General features: G+C 55.0%; 1 protein-coding gene across 3 annotated transcripts in view; it reads right to left on the reverse strand.

The window, feature by feature from the left end:
* Positions 1–404: 404 nt before the first annotated feature.
* Positions 405–20446, reverse strand: part of SEMA7A (semaphorin 7A (JohnMiltonHagen blood group)) — a 31079-nt gene continuing 11037 nt past the window's right edge. For 2 of the 3 annotated variants that reach the window (XM_075764823.1, XM_010303368.2), the window contains 13 exons: positions 10802–10935; positions 9853–9903; positions 9506–9601; positions 9240–9324; positions 8600–8710; positions 7277–7416; positions 6722–6900; positions 6407–6515; positions 5962–6160; positions 4187–4302; positions 3488–3639; positions 2878–2945; positions 405–2485 (listed from right to left, as the gene is read on the reverse strand). In XM_075764823.1, the coding sequence (XP_075620938.1) occupies positions 2136–2485; positions 2878–2945; positions 3488–3639; positions 4187–4302; positions 5962–6160; positions 6407–6515; positions 6722–6900; positions 7277–7416; positions 8600–8710; positions 9240–9324; positions 9506–9601; positions 9853–9903; positions 10802–10935 (1790 nt within the window). In that variant the 3' untranslated portion in view covers positions 405–2135. Of the gene's footprint in view, positions 2486–2877; positions 2946–3487; positions 3640–4186; positions 4303–5961; positions 6161–6406; positions 6516–6721; positions 6901–7276; positions 7417–8599; positions 8711–9239; positions 9325–9505; positions 9602–9852; positions 9904–10801; positions 10936–20446 lie in introns of those variants that run through there. The other variant, XM_075764824.1, reaches the window with a different exon arrangement.

A 20446-nucleotide genomic window follows, 5' to 3' on the forward strand; every position in this document is an offset into this window, starting at 1 on the left:
CAAATAAAGTTCAGCACCGCTCCCAAAATCCATCCCCGACGTCAAAGCATCGCCGTGCCCGCCCCAGCTCCCGGCAAAAGGTTACCAGGAGGGTTCCGCACCCACGAGGACCCACCGCCGCTATTTCTACCCATCTCTGCAGGCAGCGGGCGGTGAGGAAAATAAAAAAATAAATAAATAAACCCTTCCATGGGTTTTTCCAGTGGGAATTCGCCCGGTTTCTTGCTCCTGATGGTACCAACCGGCGGCGGGAGCAGCAAAACCCAGGGTTGCTGCTGGAGAGGAGGAGAAGACACGGAAGAGGGTGGGGGGACCTCTTGGTTGTGGGTGAAGAAGGGCAGGGGAGACCCCAGCCACGGCAGCAGCCTCCCGCGGCTCCTGCTGAGAAACCCAGCACTCGCCTGCTCTTTTCCATTCTTTATTTCAACAATCACATTCTCACTTTGGTTTTTTTTTTTTATTTTGTTGGTTTTTTTTTTTTCTTTTGGTAGCTGTCGTGTTGTTGGTTTTTTCCTCCCTCTAATTTGAGCCCGTTTATCTATAATATTATAAAATTATACAAGTGCAGTAATCACCAGTCGATAATAAATAGGTATTTGTTAGTTCACAAAGTTAAAGTGCTTTGAGAAGGGATTTCAGAAGCTCTATCCTAGACTGAGGGTTGGGGGTTTTTGGAAATGTAGTGCAGTAGGAAGCTCTGGCCGGTTGTCCGTAGTCTGCGGTCGCGAGAGGGACATGGCATCTCTCCCCCTAGCCAAAAAAAGACCCCTCGGGCACTCCTGAGCGTCTCCGAGCAGGCACGAAGCAGGAGCTGTGCCGCTGCGACAGGTTAGCGGAAGCGTGAGATACTGTGCCCCCCCCTCCCGTTACCCGGCCCGAGGCTGGGGCGTTCCGGCGGGCAAGAGGGCTGGGAAAGGCTCCGGCCAAGGCTCGGGATCGCCCCTCGCCCCCAGGCGCGGGGACAGCATCCCCTTTTTCACAGTTTAGTCTTGCTCCGAGACCTCAAAGCCCAAGGGAATCAACCTTGGGCCTCCCTCTGTCCCCTCACCGCAAGGGAGAGGGAGGCTGATCTGCTCCGGGCGGTGGAGACAGGTCACAGCCCCCCTCCGAGCCCGCGGGCATCGCCCTGAGATCGGCAGCCTGCCGCCGCTTGCCCTGAGGAAGCCGGGTCCCTCTCGCCGAGGAGAGGTGCTGGGAGCAGGGGCTGCCCGCTGCCCACAGATAAATGCCCTTAGCTGCCTGCAAAGGATTTGTGCGTTTAAAACTTCTTCCCAGGGCCTCCTCCAGGGTTCGGTTTGGGTTCTGCTTCCACCTTCCCTTCCCCACACCCCAAATCTAGTCACCTTCCGAGGCTTTTCCATGCAAAATGCTAACTTGGTGCCTGCCCTTGCCTTGCAGGTTTCCAGCCCTAGTTTCCCCGATCTCCCTCCCATGTCAAAGCCAGCTGTAAAAAAAAAAACAACAAAACAACCACAACTGCCAAACCAAAACCAGTAAACCAAACCCTAAAATCCTTCCAGAGCCCCATTCTCCAACCTAGAAGGGGACTCATATGTGACCCCGGGAGCGTTCCGGCTGCTTGCCAACCCAGACATTAGCCACTGAAAGCTTGGGAGGCATCGGTCCCTGCGCTCTCTCGGAGCGAAGCACGGATCAACCACTTAGAAAGACAAAGGGCTGGCTCCTCCTCTTCATCACATGCACGTTCCCAAAGAGAGGAGTCATCGTGCCCCGAGGATCAGTGCATGCACATCGGCAGAAGTCCGCACCCGGGGTGGGCTCAGGCCGATAACCGGTACCGGAGCTACCGGCGTGGGCTCGGGGAGAGGCCGACACCGCTCCCCCTCTCTGTGTCCCTGGGTACAGCGAACGTCCCCCGCGCGTTAGGGTACCCCCTTCCCTCCCCGTCCCCAAACCCTGCTCCATCTTGGCCCTGCAGTTGCTCCCTCCTCACCACGACTCTTCCACCAAGGCCGCAGATGGAGGGATTGCTGCCCAGGAGCCCTTTCGGGACAAGTCAAAGATTAAAGTCCAAGGAATGAGAAAGAGAACGGGGATCTCGCCTCAGGAGCCGGGACAGCAAGTGCAGGAAGAGCGGCAGCAGCCAGGATGGTGGGAACACAGTCCTGTCTTGTTCAGTGGAAGAGCTCCACCAAAATCACCATGAGGAGCAGCTGGAGCCCAGAGCCAAACGTCATGGTGGCCTGACCCTTCTGGGGCATGAACGTGAACTGGTTCACCAAGCGTTCCTTCACCAGAGCCTGCTTGAAGCCGTCCTCCTCCGAGACGCAGACGTAGCGGCCGTAGTGAACGTGGCTCACGTTCTGGATGAAGTGGAAGCAGTTCTGCTGGGGGTGGGTGGTGTTGCAGGTCTTGATGAGGCTGCTGTTGTGGTACCAGTTGTAGGTGGCATAGTGGGACTCGATGGGACAGTTGAGGTAGTAGCGGGAGAAAGGGACAACTGCGATGTTCTGATAGTCATCCACTGGAAGAGATTGAGAAGGGGAGGGTGAGACAGGCATCTCCAGGAACCGCAGATCCCCCCCCAAAAAGTCTGGAGGGAAGAAGGGTTGGGTTCGTGGGGATACGTTACACGGGCATATTATGACAATGGCAGGACCTGACCCACGCCCGAGTGAAGTCCCTGGGATTCTTCTCCCTGGACATCAGCAACCGCAGAGTTTGAGCTCCCTCCCCCACTCCAAGCAGAGACTTGCTTGGTGCCTTGGTCTCATTAACAGTCTCGTCACGGTGATTCCCAGTTGCCCGGCGATGAGTTGCAACACCTTCCACAACCCATACCAAGACCTGAGAATCAGCTACCCTGCCCCGAACGTCCCCTGGACGCATGGCCTACAGCTCAAAACCTTCACATACCTTCTTTAACATCCTTCTTTTGGCATTTTCCTTGCCACGGGTCCAGGTTCAGGTTCTGGCGCACCTCCCTAGCAGATGGGAATAAGCATTAACGTGAGGGAAGTGGCGCTTCAGGGCTAGGAAAGGAACTGCGCATAAAAAATGTGGTGGGTCAGATAGGGAAGGAAGTTTAAACACCTGTTATCTGGGTAGGGGAAAAAAAAACAACCCCACACCCCCACGTAGGAGGTTGCTGGAGGACAAACACGAGACTCGGCAACTCATCACAATCAAGTGCTCTACACAGCACCCCAACCAGCAGAGCTACACCATTTCTAACAGCAAAAAAGCAGCTGCGTGCTCCAAACGCATCGAGCGCTCCCTCCCCAGAGCAGGGGTGCTGCGGGAGGGACGGATCCCTGCAGAGGCACCGTTTTTGGGGACAGCACAGACGTGCGTGCCCTTACTGCCGGGACACGACGGGCTCATTTCTCTCCGTGATGGGAAGATGGGATCAAACCCACGCGCGGCCCTGGCCGGGAAGGGGAAATACTGAGGGTCTGGGTATTTCTCCCGTGGAAACAACCGGCTGAAGGTGATGGAGAAACAACAAGCTGTCAGCGCCACGCACCGGTTCAGATAAACGGACTGACAACTCCCATTGAACCACCCGCAGTACGGGTCCCTCGCCAGCAAGCAGCTGTCACAGTTGTTGCGATACAGCCTGCACATGTCCATGGGTATCTCCACGACTTTTTTTGTTGAGCCGACGTAGAGCATCGCCTGCAGGAGGGAAACAGAGGGGCTGATCGTCTTGGCATTGCGTCCTGGTGTCACCCTACGAGTGTCTAGCACTTCTCCTGCAGCTTCACTGTGACACCGAGGGGGAATTTCACCAGTGGGGTTGGTAGGTCTCCAGGCAATGCAGTCCTGTGTCCCTATCGTGGGACAAGCAGCCATCCTTCCCCCGCCAGCCCTGCGTATCAATCGGTTTGCTCCATCGGTGACAGCAGCGTTGTCACCTCCAGGACAGAGCACCAGCACTGTCTGACAGCTCATCTGTTGGACAACGAGAGGGCAAACTGCGGGGGAAGGAGAACACTGCGCTGGGATTTGGCCCAGGGAGCAAGCAGCCTCGGTCTTCCCTCGCCTCCAGACGAGAGGAGGTGTCTGAAAAACTCCGTTGCCCACTGAGCACTGCGAGCTCACCCAGAGGCTACCTTCGGATCCAGGGGCTGTCATTAAAGCATCTGTCCCTGCCTAACCTGCTGCCTGCTTTTAAAGCTACAACCCCACTGTTTTCCTTTCTACGGAGCAGGCAGAGACTCACCCTCTCGTGGTCCAGGATCATGGACTGGATCGGGTCCTTCTTTGGGAAGACCTGGAGCTCCATGATGTTCTGCACCCCGCCCGGCAGCTCCACGATCTTGTGGATGGATCCCTTGTCTAGAAAAAAAGAAAGTAGAGCCCTGATGAAGCCGGCTGAGAGCAGAAAGGCAAGGCAGAGGGGCTGCGGGCAGGGGTGGGGAAGCCAGGCAGAGAACCAGCAGACAATACCTGCTCTGCAGAGCCAGGCTTGACTGGATTCCTAAAACCAGCCACCCAGAGAAGACAGGACCCTTCCTGCTTGCTCTGCTAGGCAATCGCCCCCGGACAGTAGCGTTTCCCACAGCAGTTGTCATCCTCCCAGCCAAAGAGCCATGAGGAACTCATTTCCCATCGCCCTTCGGGACCCGGCTGCGCCTGTGCTTTGATCAGCTGCGCTGTAACGGCCTCCGTAAGAAAACCCAACCGCTCTCCAGCTTCGCTTTGATCCCTGGCCTGTTCTTGCGGGAGCCTCATCTCACTGCTCGCCTCGGGCTGAAACTTGGGGGTTTGCCTTTCTGTTTTTCTAATTAAATTGACTCCCCTCCCTAGTTAAACAACTCCAAACTGATGATTTAAGAAAAAAGGAGTCAGTTCGGTGGAGGGGTGGAAAGACGGGTGCTGAGGGAACAAGGAAACCTCATTGTTTACCCTCTTTTAGTACTTGCATGGTTTCCCCTTCCCAAACGGTCGCTCCCTTCTCCACCATCAAACCAGGGGAAGGTGACAGATGCGACCCCGGGTCAGGAAGGGATTAGGACCCCCCACTCAGGTGCTGGCTTTTGCCTCCATGCCTGCCCCAGCAAGGGTGGGCAGCTGCCCTGCCAAGCCCTGCATCTTGGAGCAAGCTCCCTGGCAGGACTCTGCAAGGCGTTAACTGCATTTAAGCTAAGGGTTTTGGCAAGATACGAACAATCTGAGCACGCGTGGGCCCTAATCCAACCCAGGCCACCTACTGAGAGCTGTCTGCAGCTTTTTTTTTTTTCATCACAGATTAGGAAACAAAAGCCCCAGGCAGTCCCTCCACAAGCACCAGTGAACAAACCCCAGCAGAAAAAAAGGATGGGCACGGCTGCAGGGAGCAAACCCGGGGAGGTAGGCAAGGCAAGAGAGAGAAGCGCCGGGTCAGACACCTTTGTACCTTCCGGAATGCAGGCAGCTGCCTGAGCTCACCAACCTTTGGCTTTCCATCCCCTTTCACCTGCAGCTGAATTGCCTTGGCCCAGCTCTGCAGCATCTCCGGCTGCCCCAGGACCAGCAGCAGCTGTGATCAGCTGGCCGTGTCTCCAGCCGGCATCACTGGCCTCGCAGGAAATCCGCGCTGCTGCGCTAGAGCGAGCAGGGACAGGAGATGACAGAGTGGGTCCCTTGGCAAAGGATTTCTGCTTGACTGTGTAAAGCTGCACCTGGGGAGAGCTGCGCTAGCCTGCACTTGCCCTAAAAACACTTGGCTTGAGACCTACCACAGCCCAACTGGGTAAATCCCATGCAGTGGGATTCTGCTTTCAGCCTGTCTTTGCCTATGCAGCCAAATTGGATGTATTTAGCCATACCGGGACTTGGCAGCTCTTTTCTGCTTGACAAACATATGCCAAGCTGGGAACACAGCCCCCTTCCTTCGCTCTGCACTGCGGGGGGGGGTGGGGTGGGGGGGGTGTGTCTCGTCTGCTTTCCTTGCGTTCCCTGCCCTCGAGGGGAAAGCAAACTCTGGGGAAATCCAAAGGGAATTCTTCCCAATACCTGTTGCCAGATAAAGCACGTTGTAGCGGCGTCCGTCACTCGCAAAGACCTCGTGCACCCCGATCTTCTGGTAGCGGTGCTTGTTGTGGAATAAGGGGCTCTTGGTGGGGGAGAGGGGTTCCACCCGGTCCTCCACCTCCGGGTGGCTGTCGGCTATCTTGAAGGTCTCGCTCGGGGTGTGCTGGCCGGAGGAAACGCACTGCACCGAGAGGGGACAAAAGCCACCATCAGATGCGTCACTAGGGATGAGGCTCGAGGGCAGGAGAACAAGGCAGGGCACAGCACAGATACCTCAGCCCCGAGGAGGATGTTCCTCCCCGCCCCTGCTCTCACCCGGCTGCTCAGCGGTGGGACCGTCCCCTCACCTGCCCCAGGGCAGGGACAAGCTCTCCCGGCCTCGGGAGGCCTCTCCACTGCACGCGAGCATCTTTCATCGCTCACTCACCTGCCCAGGCTTGATGTCTGGGTTGGGTCCGTTATAGCCTTTGAGTCTGGATGTCCGAAACACGTTGTCGATGTCCCCAAAGGAATAGACACAAACAGCAGAGCTTCCCCTGAGGACAACGAGACAAAGAGAGGGTCAGGAAGAGATCGGCCATCACCCCTACGCCAGGGACAGGGCTGCGGGCATCGCGCCTTCGCTGACCACGCCTGCTCTGGCTGTTTTCTACTCGCGTGCCTGCCAGAGAGATTAAAGGGCTGAACGAAAGGATTTGGCCCATGGGACAGGACATCCCCCCTGCTTTGCAAAGACCCTCACCAGGTGTTTGTGAAGAGCCCGTAGACTTTGGAGTGTCGCCAGTTATGTGCACGGACAAAGAAGACATCTTGCAACCAGTTGAAGTTGCCCTTGGTGACCGGGTCGACGCAAATCAAGCTGGCCTTCAGGAAGGTGGTCCATTTGGAAGCAGAGAGCGAACTGGTTCCCCCTTTATCTTCCTGGGGGAGAGGGAAAGCAGGGAGTCAGAGTTTAGCAGAGAGGAACACAAGTTTTCCACCCCCTTGTCCAGTATCTTGGATGGATAATTGGGGGATGATTTGGAGGTATATTTGATGCTGGTCGCTGCAACAATTGTGTACCTCTCTAATATCCCAGCAAGACAGAACAGGGATTTCTCTCCCCTGCAGGCAAGATGGGAGCCAGAGGACGGGAAGGCCAAAGGACGTGGCCTCACCCCACATAAACTCCATGGCAGAGGCAAGAATTGAGCCGGAGGGGCCAAACTGTGTGCCGGTAACACCAGGGGAGCTGGCATGTCCGTTTGCCACCCCTGTGATACTCTTGCCTCCCCGCCAGACACTGTTCTCATGGTACCTTACACAGCTGGGCCACTCGGGAGATGTTTCTAGGGGCCTCGGGACTCTTATCCGGATTGTCTTCACGAAAGAAGTAGTAAATCTTGTCCTGGTGAGGCTCTTCGTGCCTTAATGTGATGGCTTTGACAAACTGAGGGTCTGAAAAGGGAAGCGGGCCATCAGAAAACCTTGGCCTGAACACACACGTTTCATCTGAAATCCAAACCAGCGTGCTCTGCCGCTAACCGTTCACCCTCAGACACGACGAGGAAACGCAAACACCAGCTGTGCTCCAGGCAAAGGACAGGTCCCAGCCCAACCTCTCCACCCGGCTGGTGCATCGCACTAACAACTGCTCTTCACGTGCCGCCTTCCCAGCGGGTTTCCCTTCCTCTCCAACTCCATGCACCCGTTCCCTTGAAGGCCAAATCCCCAGAGCCCGGCGAAGCCTCGGCTGCTTAGCAGCAAAGGAAACCCGTTCTCCCTTCTTGCGCAGCAGAGCTATTACCGCAGAGGAAAGCTCCCTCGGTGGGAGCAAGCGGCGCTGGTGTTTGCGTTTGCTGCGGAAAACCCAGTGATGCTGTTCCTATTAAAACATCACTGCCATAAAAGGCATCCCTGGCAGCGTCCCTCCGGGCATCGTTAGCTGGCATCCCCACGGCAGGGACTTCTGTGTAAGCGCGGGATCAGCCTGGCAGCTCTGGGTCTCTCAGGTTTGTTTGCTGGTTGCCCCCTGCAGAAGTTCTGTTTTGCCCTGGTGTCATTTTGATTTGATTTTTCATTTGGCCAGGGGTTCAACAACCTCCCATTTCCCAGTGTCCCTGGCGAGGCTTGGCAGAAGGCAACGTAATAAGCTCCTGGAAATTGAGGAGGGTCCTGTCTATTCCCCACCCTGTCCCACGTACAGCCCCGCGTGTTCCTGCCTCAAGGTCTCACCCTGGCTGGGGATTTGGAAGGAGTTACTGCCCGGTGTGGAAGTTGTTCTTCTTGTTTCCACCACTGCACAGCAGACACCTTTACACAACCATATCTCCTTCAGCATCTCACGGGGAACTTGCCACCTATTTCTCTCCATTTCCCTATCTCCTCACCCCGAGCAAGAGGAACTCCCTCATCAGTTGTTTTGCCCCAGAAGCAGAGAGGTGAAATTCCCCCAAGCTGGCAGCGAGAGAGCTGGGTCCCTCCTCACCGGCACCGCAGATGAGGACAGCACCAGTCCTCTCCACAGCCCTAGAGGTGACCGAACCCAAACAAGAAGCTCTGGAGCTACACCCCAGCCGGGCAGAGAGGACATATCCCTCCAAGCTGTGCTATGTACCTTCAGTATCTCCTCTGTACTTACTTTGCATCACTGTGTCGCTTGTGTAGAGCTCTCCACCCCCTCTCACTCGACGGAAACGGGGTATCTTGCCGTTCTGTTGGCTCTTCTTGATGGTGGAGTAGATGTCATGACCTGTGGGATAGGAAGACTCATTTGTAGCGGGCTGTTTCCAGAGGGGCCAAAAGGGTTTGTGAGAAGAAAACAAAGAACCGAGAACTCTCTGGGCACGAGGACTGACAGAGATGGTGGATACAGGTCAAGAAACCCAGTCCTCACTGCCTAGCACTGAGCAGGCCTGGCAGGACTCCCCCAGTCCTTTTCCTCAAAGAGTAGCAGGGACAGATTCTTGCTCTCCCTCTGGGAAGGATCCTCATCTGTCCCTCTGCCAGGTCCAGAGCAGCGGAGCTACCGCAGGTCCCTCCTTCCCCCGCCGTTTCCATTGCGCTCTACCCTCCCGCACAGAGACTCAACCCCCATACCCTGGACAGGAATAAACAACCTCGTGCTGTGCTCTGTCCTAGACGGCAAAAGCAAGAAGCACCAAGGCTAGAGCAGAGGGACGAAGCCCTCGGAGCAGCCTCAGGGTGCCCCACTTTGTTACAGAGAGCCCAGCCTTCCCGCACAGCGCTACGACCGAAAATAGGTGAGCAGTCAGACTTACCGTCAACGACGACGAGGGTATTCGAGTCAGGGGTGAAAGGAGCAATACCTCTCCCATCCCACGACGTGCGCTCTTTTTTCTGCGTCTGGGTGAGGACAGAAACAGTCCCTAAGTGTGATCAGTTCAGGGATATGATAAGCAGCCCAAGGGAGCTGGCATTTGGGAATTTCAGAGGACTCTGAGGAAGTGGGGAAAGGGATGGAGATTGCACAAAACAAAACAGCAATTGCTTTGCTCTAGTCCCATCACAGGTAGCCACAACATACCAAGTTCCAGCAGGTAGGAGCGCAGGCGCCGGTCCCACACACTAACATCCCGTCTCCATACTTCTCCACTAATGTGAGGTAATTTTTATTGTCCTCCTGCAAGGAAAAGAAGAGGAGCATGAGCAGTTGCGAATGGCAGAGCAGAGTCCCGCAGCTGTATGAATTCCTAGCTTTTTCATGGGTCTTAAACCCAGAGGAGGAAATCGGTATCATCTCATCCGACCTCCTGCTCCACAGGCGCTGGAGGTCTTCACCCAGAGAGAGCACATGAGGAGCAAACACAGTTCCTACCCCAGCAGTCCTCCAACCCTCACCCAGCCAGCTGTTCCACCACAGGTAGGACCTACCAAACTCCCCGGCATCACGCACTGTCCTTCATTTTTCACTGGGAAGTCTTCCTAGGATAAAAGAGAAAGCAATACGATTTAATTCCTTCCCTCTAAAAGCCAACTGAGGCGGGCTCAGCCCCGCACACTACACGCTAGTCGCTCTCTTCACAAGAGGCAAAGCAAGCGCGTCGGCGAGAAGGTCGTTAAACACCGCAACAGCGTTTGCAAACCCTTGGGGAGGCTGAGCTGGATCTCTCAGGCCCTCAAGGTGATGGGGAGAAGCGGGGATGCAGGGCCAAAGCGGTAGGGATGACTGGCAGCCAGCCCCGGGCCGCTCTCCGAAGGGTTTTGGGAGAGGATCTGTCATTGCGGGGAACGCAATAGCGGGTGGTGGTGTCCGAGGGTTGGGACACAGGAACCACGCTGTTCCTGGGAACAGGAAGGGAACTTTCTGGGTCCAAACTTCAGCAACCACCTTGTTTGAGAAGTAGACAAAGGGGTTATGAGCAAGCCAACCGGGGGGTTTTCCTGCTGTGTTAACTCCATGCCCAGCCAATCCAGAACTTCCTGCTTTTGAGGAAAAACAGCCTGGGCTCCGATAACGGAAAGGGACAGGCCCGTAGCTTTTTCCCAGTGACACGAGTCTGAGCATCCCTTCTCACGCTAAAAAAAAAGGGTCCCACACTGGAAAAATCCCCCCTCTGGGGCAGCAAAGGCCCCAGGAGGATCACAGCCTGGGAAGAACCCACCCACAACTAGCATAGCAGATTTCCCCCTTGCTACAGCCTTTCATCACGCTGACAACGCAGCTTCCCAGATGGATGGGGCAGGAACCAGACTCTTCCAGGCTTGACTTCGCTGCTGGCAGAGATACAGAGCAAGGTATCTAGCTTTTGGGCTGCGAGGCGGACGCTGGACACTTTCTTCTAGGGCTCTGGAGCCACGCTCGTTAGCAAAGCATCCTTACCGTGTAGTTCTCATAGGTTGCAAAGTCGTAGTAATAAAGCTTTCCCTCTCCCCCGATATAGATGGCCGAGCTGTTCTCTTTATGATAGAAGACCGGGTATTTCTCGCTCCTGGGAAACACATATTCTTTCGCACCTAGGAACAGCACAGGGAGACACGCGTCAGGGGAACCGCAGCCGATGTCGGAGAGCACCCGCAGCCAGCTCAGGCTGATCAACTCCCTTTTTCCCCTCTCCTCATGTGCAGAGCGATGAGAAAAACAAGGACGCAGGGCTGGGGGCCCTCTGGGATGGCTGGTCCAGCGCCATGCAGGCGGGGAAAGGCAGCTCCCAGGCTCAGAGCTGAGCTATTGTCCCCTTGGCCCGGGGGGGGGGACACGACGGGACAGGAGAGCTGCGCTCCTGCCTGGCTGGCAATGGAGGAGGAGGAGGAGGAAGGCAAACTTTGCTGCAGGAGCTCTTGTAGGAGAGGATAAGCTCAGAGATCCTCAGGACTGGCTCTGCAGCAGCCAGGTGAGTGCCTCCTGCCTCCCGGCTTTGAGACGCAGGGCTCCCTACCCTCTCCAGCCATCCTCTGACAATCACTCCAGGCAACTGTCTAGTAGATTAGGCTCCTGAACCCTCTTGCATTTGACATGCCTGCAGCTTTTTGCATCCCGCTTTGGGACTCTGCACATGCTTAATTGGAGCTCTGAGTTCTTATCTGGTTGAACAGGAGAGGAGCTGCTGCGCTGCCTTGCAGCTGAGGGTCAACGTCCCCGTGCCCACGGTGCAGATCATCTCCTACAGGCCAGCATCACACCTCTCCAGCCGCACTGTCAGCATCTTCCCCCCGCCCCCGGGGACCAGGAGGGAGGGACAGGGCTTGGAGCTCCCAGGTCAGAGCACACACATGTCAGGGGAAGGGTGCAAAGCTGCAGCTTGGCTCTGCACCCCAGACGTGAACGAGAAGTGAATTGCAAGACCATGTCACAACTGGTTGCTGCAGATGGGAAGTTTTCTGGGCCCAACCAGGAGAAAGAACTGCCTGTCCTCCCCTCTTTCCTTCCTCTTTCACCTTTCTGGCTTTTCCAGCTCCTCTTTCCTAAAAACATCCTCCCTTCCTCTCCGTGTTGCCCAACTCAGGCGTGGCAGGCTGATCCCGCACCACAGCGCTGCTGTGAGCCTCCTCCCCTGGGGATTTTGCTGTCCCTCGTTGGGGTCCGCTGGTCCTGCATCCCCTCCGGGATGGCGCGGGGCTCGGCTCCACGACAGGGTGCGACACACGTGGCACACATCCCCTGCTATAGTTTGCAGCAACGACACGAGAGGGATTGCTCCTCTGACAGAGAAAAGCCTCGGATCAGGGCTGACCTCTGCTTAGCGCGACAGGGCACTCTGTTTTCATCTCTTTCCCGTTCCCAAAGAAGAGGGGGGCCCCTCTCCTGGCAAGTGCTGCTGCTCCCAGCGGCCAGACAAAGGCTGCGTCCGCCTCAGGAGCTGGCTGCCTGCACAGACAGGCAATTAATCAGCGGCACGTGTCCCTTTCTATTTATAGGGGCACTTGGCAGGACAGGCAAAGGACGATCTTTGCACAGCCCAGCGCTCCCCCTCTGCCCAGAGGACACCGTGCAGGGGTCCCACCAAAGCTCCGCAGAGCCAAAAGTAAAAAAAGATTTATTAGAGGTCGCTGGGGCTACCGAACGACCGCTTGATTTGTGGTTTTCTTCCTCTCCACTTCAGCACCAGCATCACCTCCTCGGGGTCTCTAAACTCCGCGGGGTTAAGCGGTACCCAGCCAGCAAGACTTTCCCATCACCGGCCACTGTTTCACAAGTGCGCCTCAGCCACCGGGGTACAGAAACCGTCGCTGCCCTCCAGCCCGCAGCTTCCCGCTAACGCAACACCTCCGGGCTGCCCTTCCCCTGCACCCCAGGACGGAGGCCGTGGGGCTGCACGGCAGCGGCGGGGTTTGGGGGGACCCCGCAGCCACAAAAGCCCAGCTGGATGACGGTCTCTGCCCGCTCTCTGTTCCCCTCCCCAGCCCTACAGTCTCTTCTCAGTCCAAGGACTCAGAGAAACTCCTGAGCACGTGGCTTTGTCTGCTGAAGAAGCTGGCATCGAGTCTTTTCCGAGTGACTGCGCAACATTTGCCTAAGTGGCCCTACAAGCGGGAAGCCAGTCAGGCATGCCAACTAGCCCGGGAAATCTCAGCCACAGACTCAGCCTAAGCGTGCCAGGATGGACTAATCCTACCACACGGGAGCCCCCAAAGCCCTTCTGCCCCGTCCAGCTACCAGCACAACCCATCATTAACGTGCCACAAGCAGGTCTGGCCGGACTTCAGCAAACTTTGCTCTTGTTTTCAAACCTCCAGCCTAAATTTGCTGCTAATCCAGGAACGTATGCACCCGCAGCCATCCCCCACTCCTCTTCCTCCACCTCACCCTTTTGCACACTTCAGCCCCACGCGATCCTATTACCTTTGGTTTCGTTTTGCGGGGTTTTTTTTTCTGCAAACACTACCTCTTTCTTAAGCTCAAGTTCTGAGAGCTGTGCAAATGTGAAAGGACACAACTTCTCTTTGAATTCAGAAACAAACAAGCCTAAAACAATAACTTGGTTGGCGCCAACGTATTATTTATCCTACTGCTCCCCAGGGACTGCAGTGACTCACTAAACTGAGTAAACAGCTCTGCTGGCCAGGGCTCAGAGGTACGTTTGTGGCTTCAGCGTTAACTTGACCTGGAAGGGAGCTTTTTAAAGGTGTTTCCGTGAATGGGGTGCCTCAGCCCTTTGGCTGACCTGCAAAGCTGGCTTTCAGTCCCCGCTCTGCCTTAAACAGTTTGATCCCCTTTGCTTCTCATCCAGCAGCAATCAGCGACGGGGTGGGGGAGCAACCCTGCACCCCCAGGCTGGAGTATAAACAGCTTTATAAGGCAAGGATGAGGAGGCAGAGGGCATCTCATGGCCCTCGCTACATCCCCGAAGAAGGGGACGTGCCTCTCCTAGCAAGTCCAAGGCTACTTTTGACGCTTGCAAAGAAAGGCTGGCCCCCCTGGAAGGGGGAAGGCACTGACCCTGCCACCACCCTCCCTCTGAAATCAAGTCTGGAGCTTCAGAAGACACTGGGCTCATTTCCAGAGCACAGCTAACCCCATCGAGCCCCTTTGCCTGGCATTTACTGCAAACCCCACCGTCAGCACGCATATCAATGGCACAATTGTCAATTGAAATGCTAACCCCGGGTCCCGAGGAATAAATGGGAGAAAGAGAGGCTTTGTGCTTTGCAGGCGAGATGGGGAGTACCGCACCAGATTGAAGAAGAAGAATAATATTAAACGAGGGAGAAGGAGGGAGCCCGGTGCATCTTGGAAGGATGCCTGAGGGGTGAGGTAATGGAGGAGGAGGGAAAGGAAGAGGGAGATGCTCTGGATGGCTCTCTGGCTCCCTTCGGGTCCAGGAGCCCCCCTCAGAAAGGTACCCAGAGCCCGGGCAGAGCCTGGCCCTCCCCAGTACCACGGCAAGGTCCAGTTCCCAGAACATCCCAGAGCTTCGTGCAAGGGGGGGGGAACATGCCCCCCACCTCCAGAACAGCTGTCCAACTAGAGAAGCAGCGTGGGCACGCAGCCTCGTTGCGGGCAAACTCAATAACTCAGCTCTCATCCCGGCTGGAGGGCTGACTCAGCTACGGCGAGTCCCTCTCCCCTCCGCACTCCACCACTCCCCGGTCTGGCAGCTGGCTCCGGCATCCCAGACACTCAGCTTAGTCACCGGCTTGCACAGCTCCCAGCACCGGCAGCGGGGAAGTCTTTGTGGGTCTACAATTCACTGATGGTGGGGGAATGGACGCTTAGCTTTTGCTAAGCCGCCCGCACTCTCGCAAGCTCTCCCGCTGCTGCCGTAGGACGGGGACACGGGGCTGGGCCACCCACCAGAATCGCTAAGTGGCAAAACAGGATTTACGCTGGTACGGTGCCGAAGCTCACCACCGCGGCGAACGCAGCCAAGTCTCCGGCGCCGCCGTGCTCCCTGACGCCCAGGCAATCCACCCAGCAGCCCCGGGGACTCTTCTCGCTGTAACACGGTACAACACTGTCAGTCGTTGCCGTCACACGTCCTACCCTCCCCGGCACGCTGCCGATGACACCGCCACCTGCTCTGCTGCCTGTGGGTCTGACAGTGAGCACGCTTCCTGCCTGAATCACGGCACTGGCCGGATCCGTTCCCGGTACCTTCCTTTTCCAATTTCTCATTTCCCAGGTTTTAATTTCTTCCTTCCTTTTTGAATAGACTGAAAGGATTACGACCTTGCTAACAGCACGTTTCTGCTGCAATCCAACTGGGATTGGTTCTGATGGCAGAAGGAAACGCTGCCTTCTCGATGCTGACACACAGACCGGGAGCCCTCATCCCCCAGCAATGCGGCCCGGCCGTGAGTCAGGGCTGACTCTGTGCTCCGGGCTCCCGCACATCACCCTGCTTTTGGGAACATGAGAGCCGTCTCGATTCGATGACATCGATCCCTCTTCCACTCCCCCACAGCGCGTGCAGGATGCAGGACGAGCAGCCAAGCATGGGCAAATCAACTGATTTCCTTGAAAGGTCGGGAATGTGATTCAGGCACAATGCCTTAGTCACCCGCTTTGGAGTCAGGACCCCCGCTCCCAGTTGACATCACTCCCCAGTACAGTTCCAGTTTCACTATTCCCCCAAGCGAAACAGGGAGAACAATCCCTGGATTTCCTACTTGCTTGGCCAGATACCAGCCCCAAGAGCCCCACCAGATGACAGTCCCCTCTCTAAGGGAAGCATGAGAAGTCAGAGCACCCACCCCAGAGGGATGGGAGACACCCCACGGAGCTGCCATGGGTCCCCTCCGTCCCTGGGAGAAGGTCTGGACTGAACCACACTGCTCCCATCCAAGAGCCACGCGCCGTCTGTCTCCCCCGCTCCGCCATGGATGCCGGCAAGAAGCCAAGCTGCAATTTTTCTTTTTTTTTTTTTTTCAGATGATCTATAAATTCCCAAGTTGAGACATTTCAAACAGAGGAATTATGCCTCGTGGGAGCTGCTGTGCTCATGGAGCAGCCAGGTTTTCCTTCCCCCGTGACTTTGCCCAAAGGGAGCAATGTGACACAAGGAAACCACAGTCAAGTCAGGGTGGTGCAGATCCTGCAGCAACATGGTTTTTTTTGGGTTGTGGTTTTTTTTTTTTTAATAGGAACAATTTGTGTCTAGATGAGACTACCCAAGGAGGGACACTCTGGGGGGTTTGCTCTGACCTGCCACGGAATAACTGAAGGGCTGTGAACTGCAAAGTCTCCAACATAACACCAGCCGACACGTCTCGTGGAAAGTTATATACTTTGCAATAGGGGTTTCTGAGAAAGGGGTGAAGAGGCAGGAAACCACTTCTTTCTATATTGCTCACGATAAAACCTGGCCTGTTGTTCCTTCCTTCCACTGGCTTACGACCCCAGCACGCTGCCAAGGGCATTAGCTGTACCCCTGGGAGCTGGGATCCTCACAGGCACCTCTCGGCACTGGGGAAGCGGAGGCAGAGGCTGAAGGATCACCCCTCGGTGCGCGGGGCAGACCCACGGCATTTTGGTTCAAACTATGCTCCAACATCAGTCATTTCTCAAAGAGAGCAAATGAAAAAAAAGAGCAAAACCAGTACAGTCCCATCCCCTAAAGATTTCTAGCCCAGAGCCTTAAGAGCTCCCTCCAGAGCCCTCCCAGGGCCAAATATCGTCCTTGTCCCCCTCTCACGCCCTCCTATTCAGCTTGGAACGACGTAGCAGACTGGCAACAATAAGAAACCAGAAAGAGTACTAAAAATGTTTCTTGCTGAAGCGGGACCACAGACACATGTGTTTCCTGTTCCTTTAAGCCTTGCGTGCTCTCCCAGTGACCACGCAGCTCCCTGCCACAAGGAAAAACCCTCAGCTCACACCCGTGCCCACCCTGAGAGCCTTACACGGCGTCCACGCTGCTTAAATCTCTCCTCTCCTTGCCTTGAGCAGGAATACCAGTGATGAAACACACATCTACTCATTGCTAATACCAACCCCCAGAGTCTGAGAGCGCTCACCGGCTGCGACCAGCAGCTCTAAAAGGGCAGGGGTGGAAAAGCAGCCCAAACAAGCCCTGTTGCAGGCATCAGTCATCTCCTACGCATTTCATAACAGACACAGCCTCTCCCATCAGGGCAGGAAGGTCAAAGCCTTTGCTTTAGCCAGACACTCCCATAGATGCATCCCAAAAGCATGTGTGTGTCTAGAAAGGATACAGTAAATAAAATCGTTTCCCAGTAAAGGCGAAGGGCTTTCTCATCAGCCCAGGGCAGGTAAAAGTCCTGATCGCAATTTTCCCGTGCCCTCCATCCTGCAGGAAGCATTTGCGGTTCGGTTCCCAAAAGCAGCACAGCTGAGAGCAAAGGCTCAGGCTGTGCGCTGCTCCCCTCTTCGTTTTCCATCCCTGACCGTCGTCCTTCACACAGAGAAGCAGCAAGCCCTGCGTTGGGCAGCGCAGGCAACCCGCAGGAGGTTGGAGAGCATTGAGAGGCGACGTGCAATCCTGACCCTTTTGCTAAGGGGTCCGTGCGCTTGTGGGAAATTCAGAAGACAGAGAGGTGTGAAAACACAGAGCGAAGACACGCAGCTGGGAAAGCCAACGCTACTCAAACCAGACCTGACCACCTTACACATTTCATGCCTGTGTTTTATTTTAAGTTTACTGTAATGGGTTTGTCCTGTTCGGTATTTCTCATCCTGTTTCTCCCGCAAGACAATTTAGAGAAAGGCAGTATTTAATCATCTGCCAAGAAACCTCACGCTATCTTTTTTCACAATCCCCCCTGCTTCCGACTCCCCCTAAGCACCCCTCCAAAGGAAAGGGCAAGGCCAAGGATACACCACTAACACCTACATCCTCTCCGTAGCAGGACTTTTCCACCCTTGGCCAAGCTCCATTCCCGGTTGCCACCATACGCCGCCCGCTTGCCTTTTCTTCAGCTTCTTCCCCAAGCGCTTCTGAAGACCCTGCCATCACGGGGTGCTCGTGCGGCTGCCCTCGAGAGATCCGTCTCTGCCATCAATAGCAAAATGATGCTCTGGAGCAGAGGAAACAATTCAGTCTGCATTATCGGGGATATACCCTACAAAAGCTCTCAGCCTGCGTGCAATCCAAATGCCTGGGAGGGCCGCACTAGCGCAGAGGAAAGAGTACACTCTAATAGACAAATATGCTTTTTTAGAGTTACACTACAGAAGGCAAATATTCTGGTGCATTAATGATTCCCACTCTATTTCTGGTAAGCTCTGGAGCATCTTGGCAGCATTATTCAGTGCAGGGGTGAGCTGGGGCAGGAAAAAAGAGGGGGGGAAAAAAAAATCCTCTCGGTTTGGTAACCCAGCTGCTGGGTATAGGCATGCCTGCTCAAAAGCTCTTCTGAGAGCTATGCAGCTTCTATCCCCTTCGCTCGGGGCCTCCAAGCCAGAGCCAGCAGTGGTCCCAAACGCCCACTTAGCAAACAACAAAAGAGACCCCTAACCTACAGCTGGGAAGGAACAAGCCTTGAATTCAAAGCCTCTGCAATCAGGCAGGGCTTCGCTTACCCTCCGAAGGCTCCAACCAGAGCGGTTCACCCTCCGGGAAAGACAGGTTTCTCCTTTTTAAACACAAAATGACTGTATGACAGGCACGGCAGCGTTTTCTATGCGTGCTAACACATTACTGATATCCCCTGCCCGCTCACCCCCCCAAAATTATGCAGCACTGAAGCCTGTGCCTCTGCAAGATGAGTCCAGAGCCTTTGATTTCACATGCAGCAAGGCTTGTCATCTAGCAGGTACATTTTTCCCTACCGGCCCTGAAGCCAGGCTGCGGGCTGCACCCTACGGATTGCGGGTGCTAAATTTAGAGCCAGGTTTTGTTACTTTCCGAAAAGGCGCTCTCTGTAATGACGGTCCCGAGCTGTGCCGTGTTCCTGCTGGAAGCTGGGGAACTTTGGGCTGTGATTATGGTATTTTATTATACGGTCACTGGAACAGCAGAACAACAAAAGGATGCTTTTAGCAGAAGAGCTGCTATCTGGAGAGCATGGCTACCCCTCCCACTAGAAAGATCAGTTTCCAGAGACTGATTTATCTTAAAAAGCCTTCCAGAATAAAAATTACCCTGAGCACCTCTATGAGAATCCACCAGCAAAACAGCCACTTTACCTTTTAGCTTAATTGGCAGCCATCTCCCACCTCCCTGCAGCTGAGAAACCCTTCTCAGGCTTCTTGCCCTCTTCTCCCAGCCCAGGGGTGACTAGCCAGGAGGTGGGATGCAGGGTAAGGGGACCTGTGCAGTCCCCCATGGAGCCTCCAGCCTCTGCAGAGGTTTAAAGGTGGGAAGAAAGATCTGCAGCTCTGGAATGAGGACAAAGTTTCAGTTCCCTACAGAAAACAGAAGAGATTATGCCCACAGCAAGGGGACTTTCTCACTAGATTGGGAAGGGCCCTGTCATGCTCTTTGCAGCCCTCCTACCTGCTGCTGTAGGTGAACCACCTCTGTAATGAGTATCAGTTAGGTCTCAGCCCTGCAGCCTTCTGGGTTTGTGTCAGGGAAGGCCACGCAGACCTTCCCAGCATCCCCTGTCTGCCCGCTTGACCCCCACCAGGGAGAACACACAATATCCATTCTTCTCACATCCATCTTTGGCTGCAGCACCACATTACTCAGACTTGGAAGGCCAAACCACCGCGTTACATTTGAAAACAAGACACTCAAATCAGACTTTCCAAAACTTGCGTTATCCAAAATACGAGCAAACCCCATGGCCACGGTTGTTGTGAACAGCCAAAGGGCAGGTGTCTGGCTAGGACTGGTCACGCATTCCTCAAGGAAACTCCTACAGCTCCTTAAACTTGGAATGCCCTCTCCCTCCCAGTCCACACACGCCTGATAATGGAGAATGATTTAAGCCAAGTGGGTAATTAGATTGTGGAGTCATCGCTGCAGGAGGATGCCGATGCCGGTTAACAGGGTTCAAACTGAGAACTGAAGAGTTAGAGCACCACAGAACCAGCACTGTCATTGAGGGCAATAGGAGGTTTATTATACGAAGCCTGTTACTCCAGACTTAAGCTGCTCTAAAATTAGTAGAGACAGGAGATGCTTCCGCATCCAGCTCCTGTGGCACTCCTCCAGAATTTCTGTCACACCAGAAACCGGACGCAGTTAGACACAGCCTACTACAGCGGGTGGAGCTGGGATTGAAAAGAAAAGAGTGCCCAACAGGAGGAACAAGTCCTATTCTTGGAGCAACCGTGAATAGCTGCACATCATAGGATGTAACTCAACAGGAGAGAGCTGACTGCAAAACAAGCAATTTCCTCTCTCCAGCTCACCTTGCAGCCTTTTTCTGGATACAAGCTTCTTTAAAAAGCATCTTGTACTCAGTACTCAGATTTAGTTTGTACTCAGGCTAAGATTTAGTTTGTCCTGCTATAAGGCACCGAAACAGACAGCATCAACTACAGAAAACCTTCCCAGGCCACATTTTCTGCAATTTTGATTCTGATTCAGCCCGAGGACCAGCACAGAGCCGGGCAGTGGGTCAGCAATTTGAATCTGACTCCTCTTTCCCAGCCCTGAGCATCTGAGTGAAGCAGCCA

This window comes from Balearica regulorum, chromosome 12 (genome assembly GCF_011004875.1).
Source record: "Balearica regulorum gibbericeps isolate bBalReg1 chromosome 12, bBalReg1.pri, whole genome shotgun sequence".
Classification (NCBI taxonomy): domain Eukaryota; kingdom Metazoa; phylum Chordata; class Aves; order Gruiformes; family Gruidae; genus Balearica; species Balearica regulorum.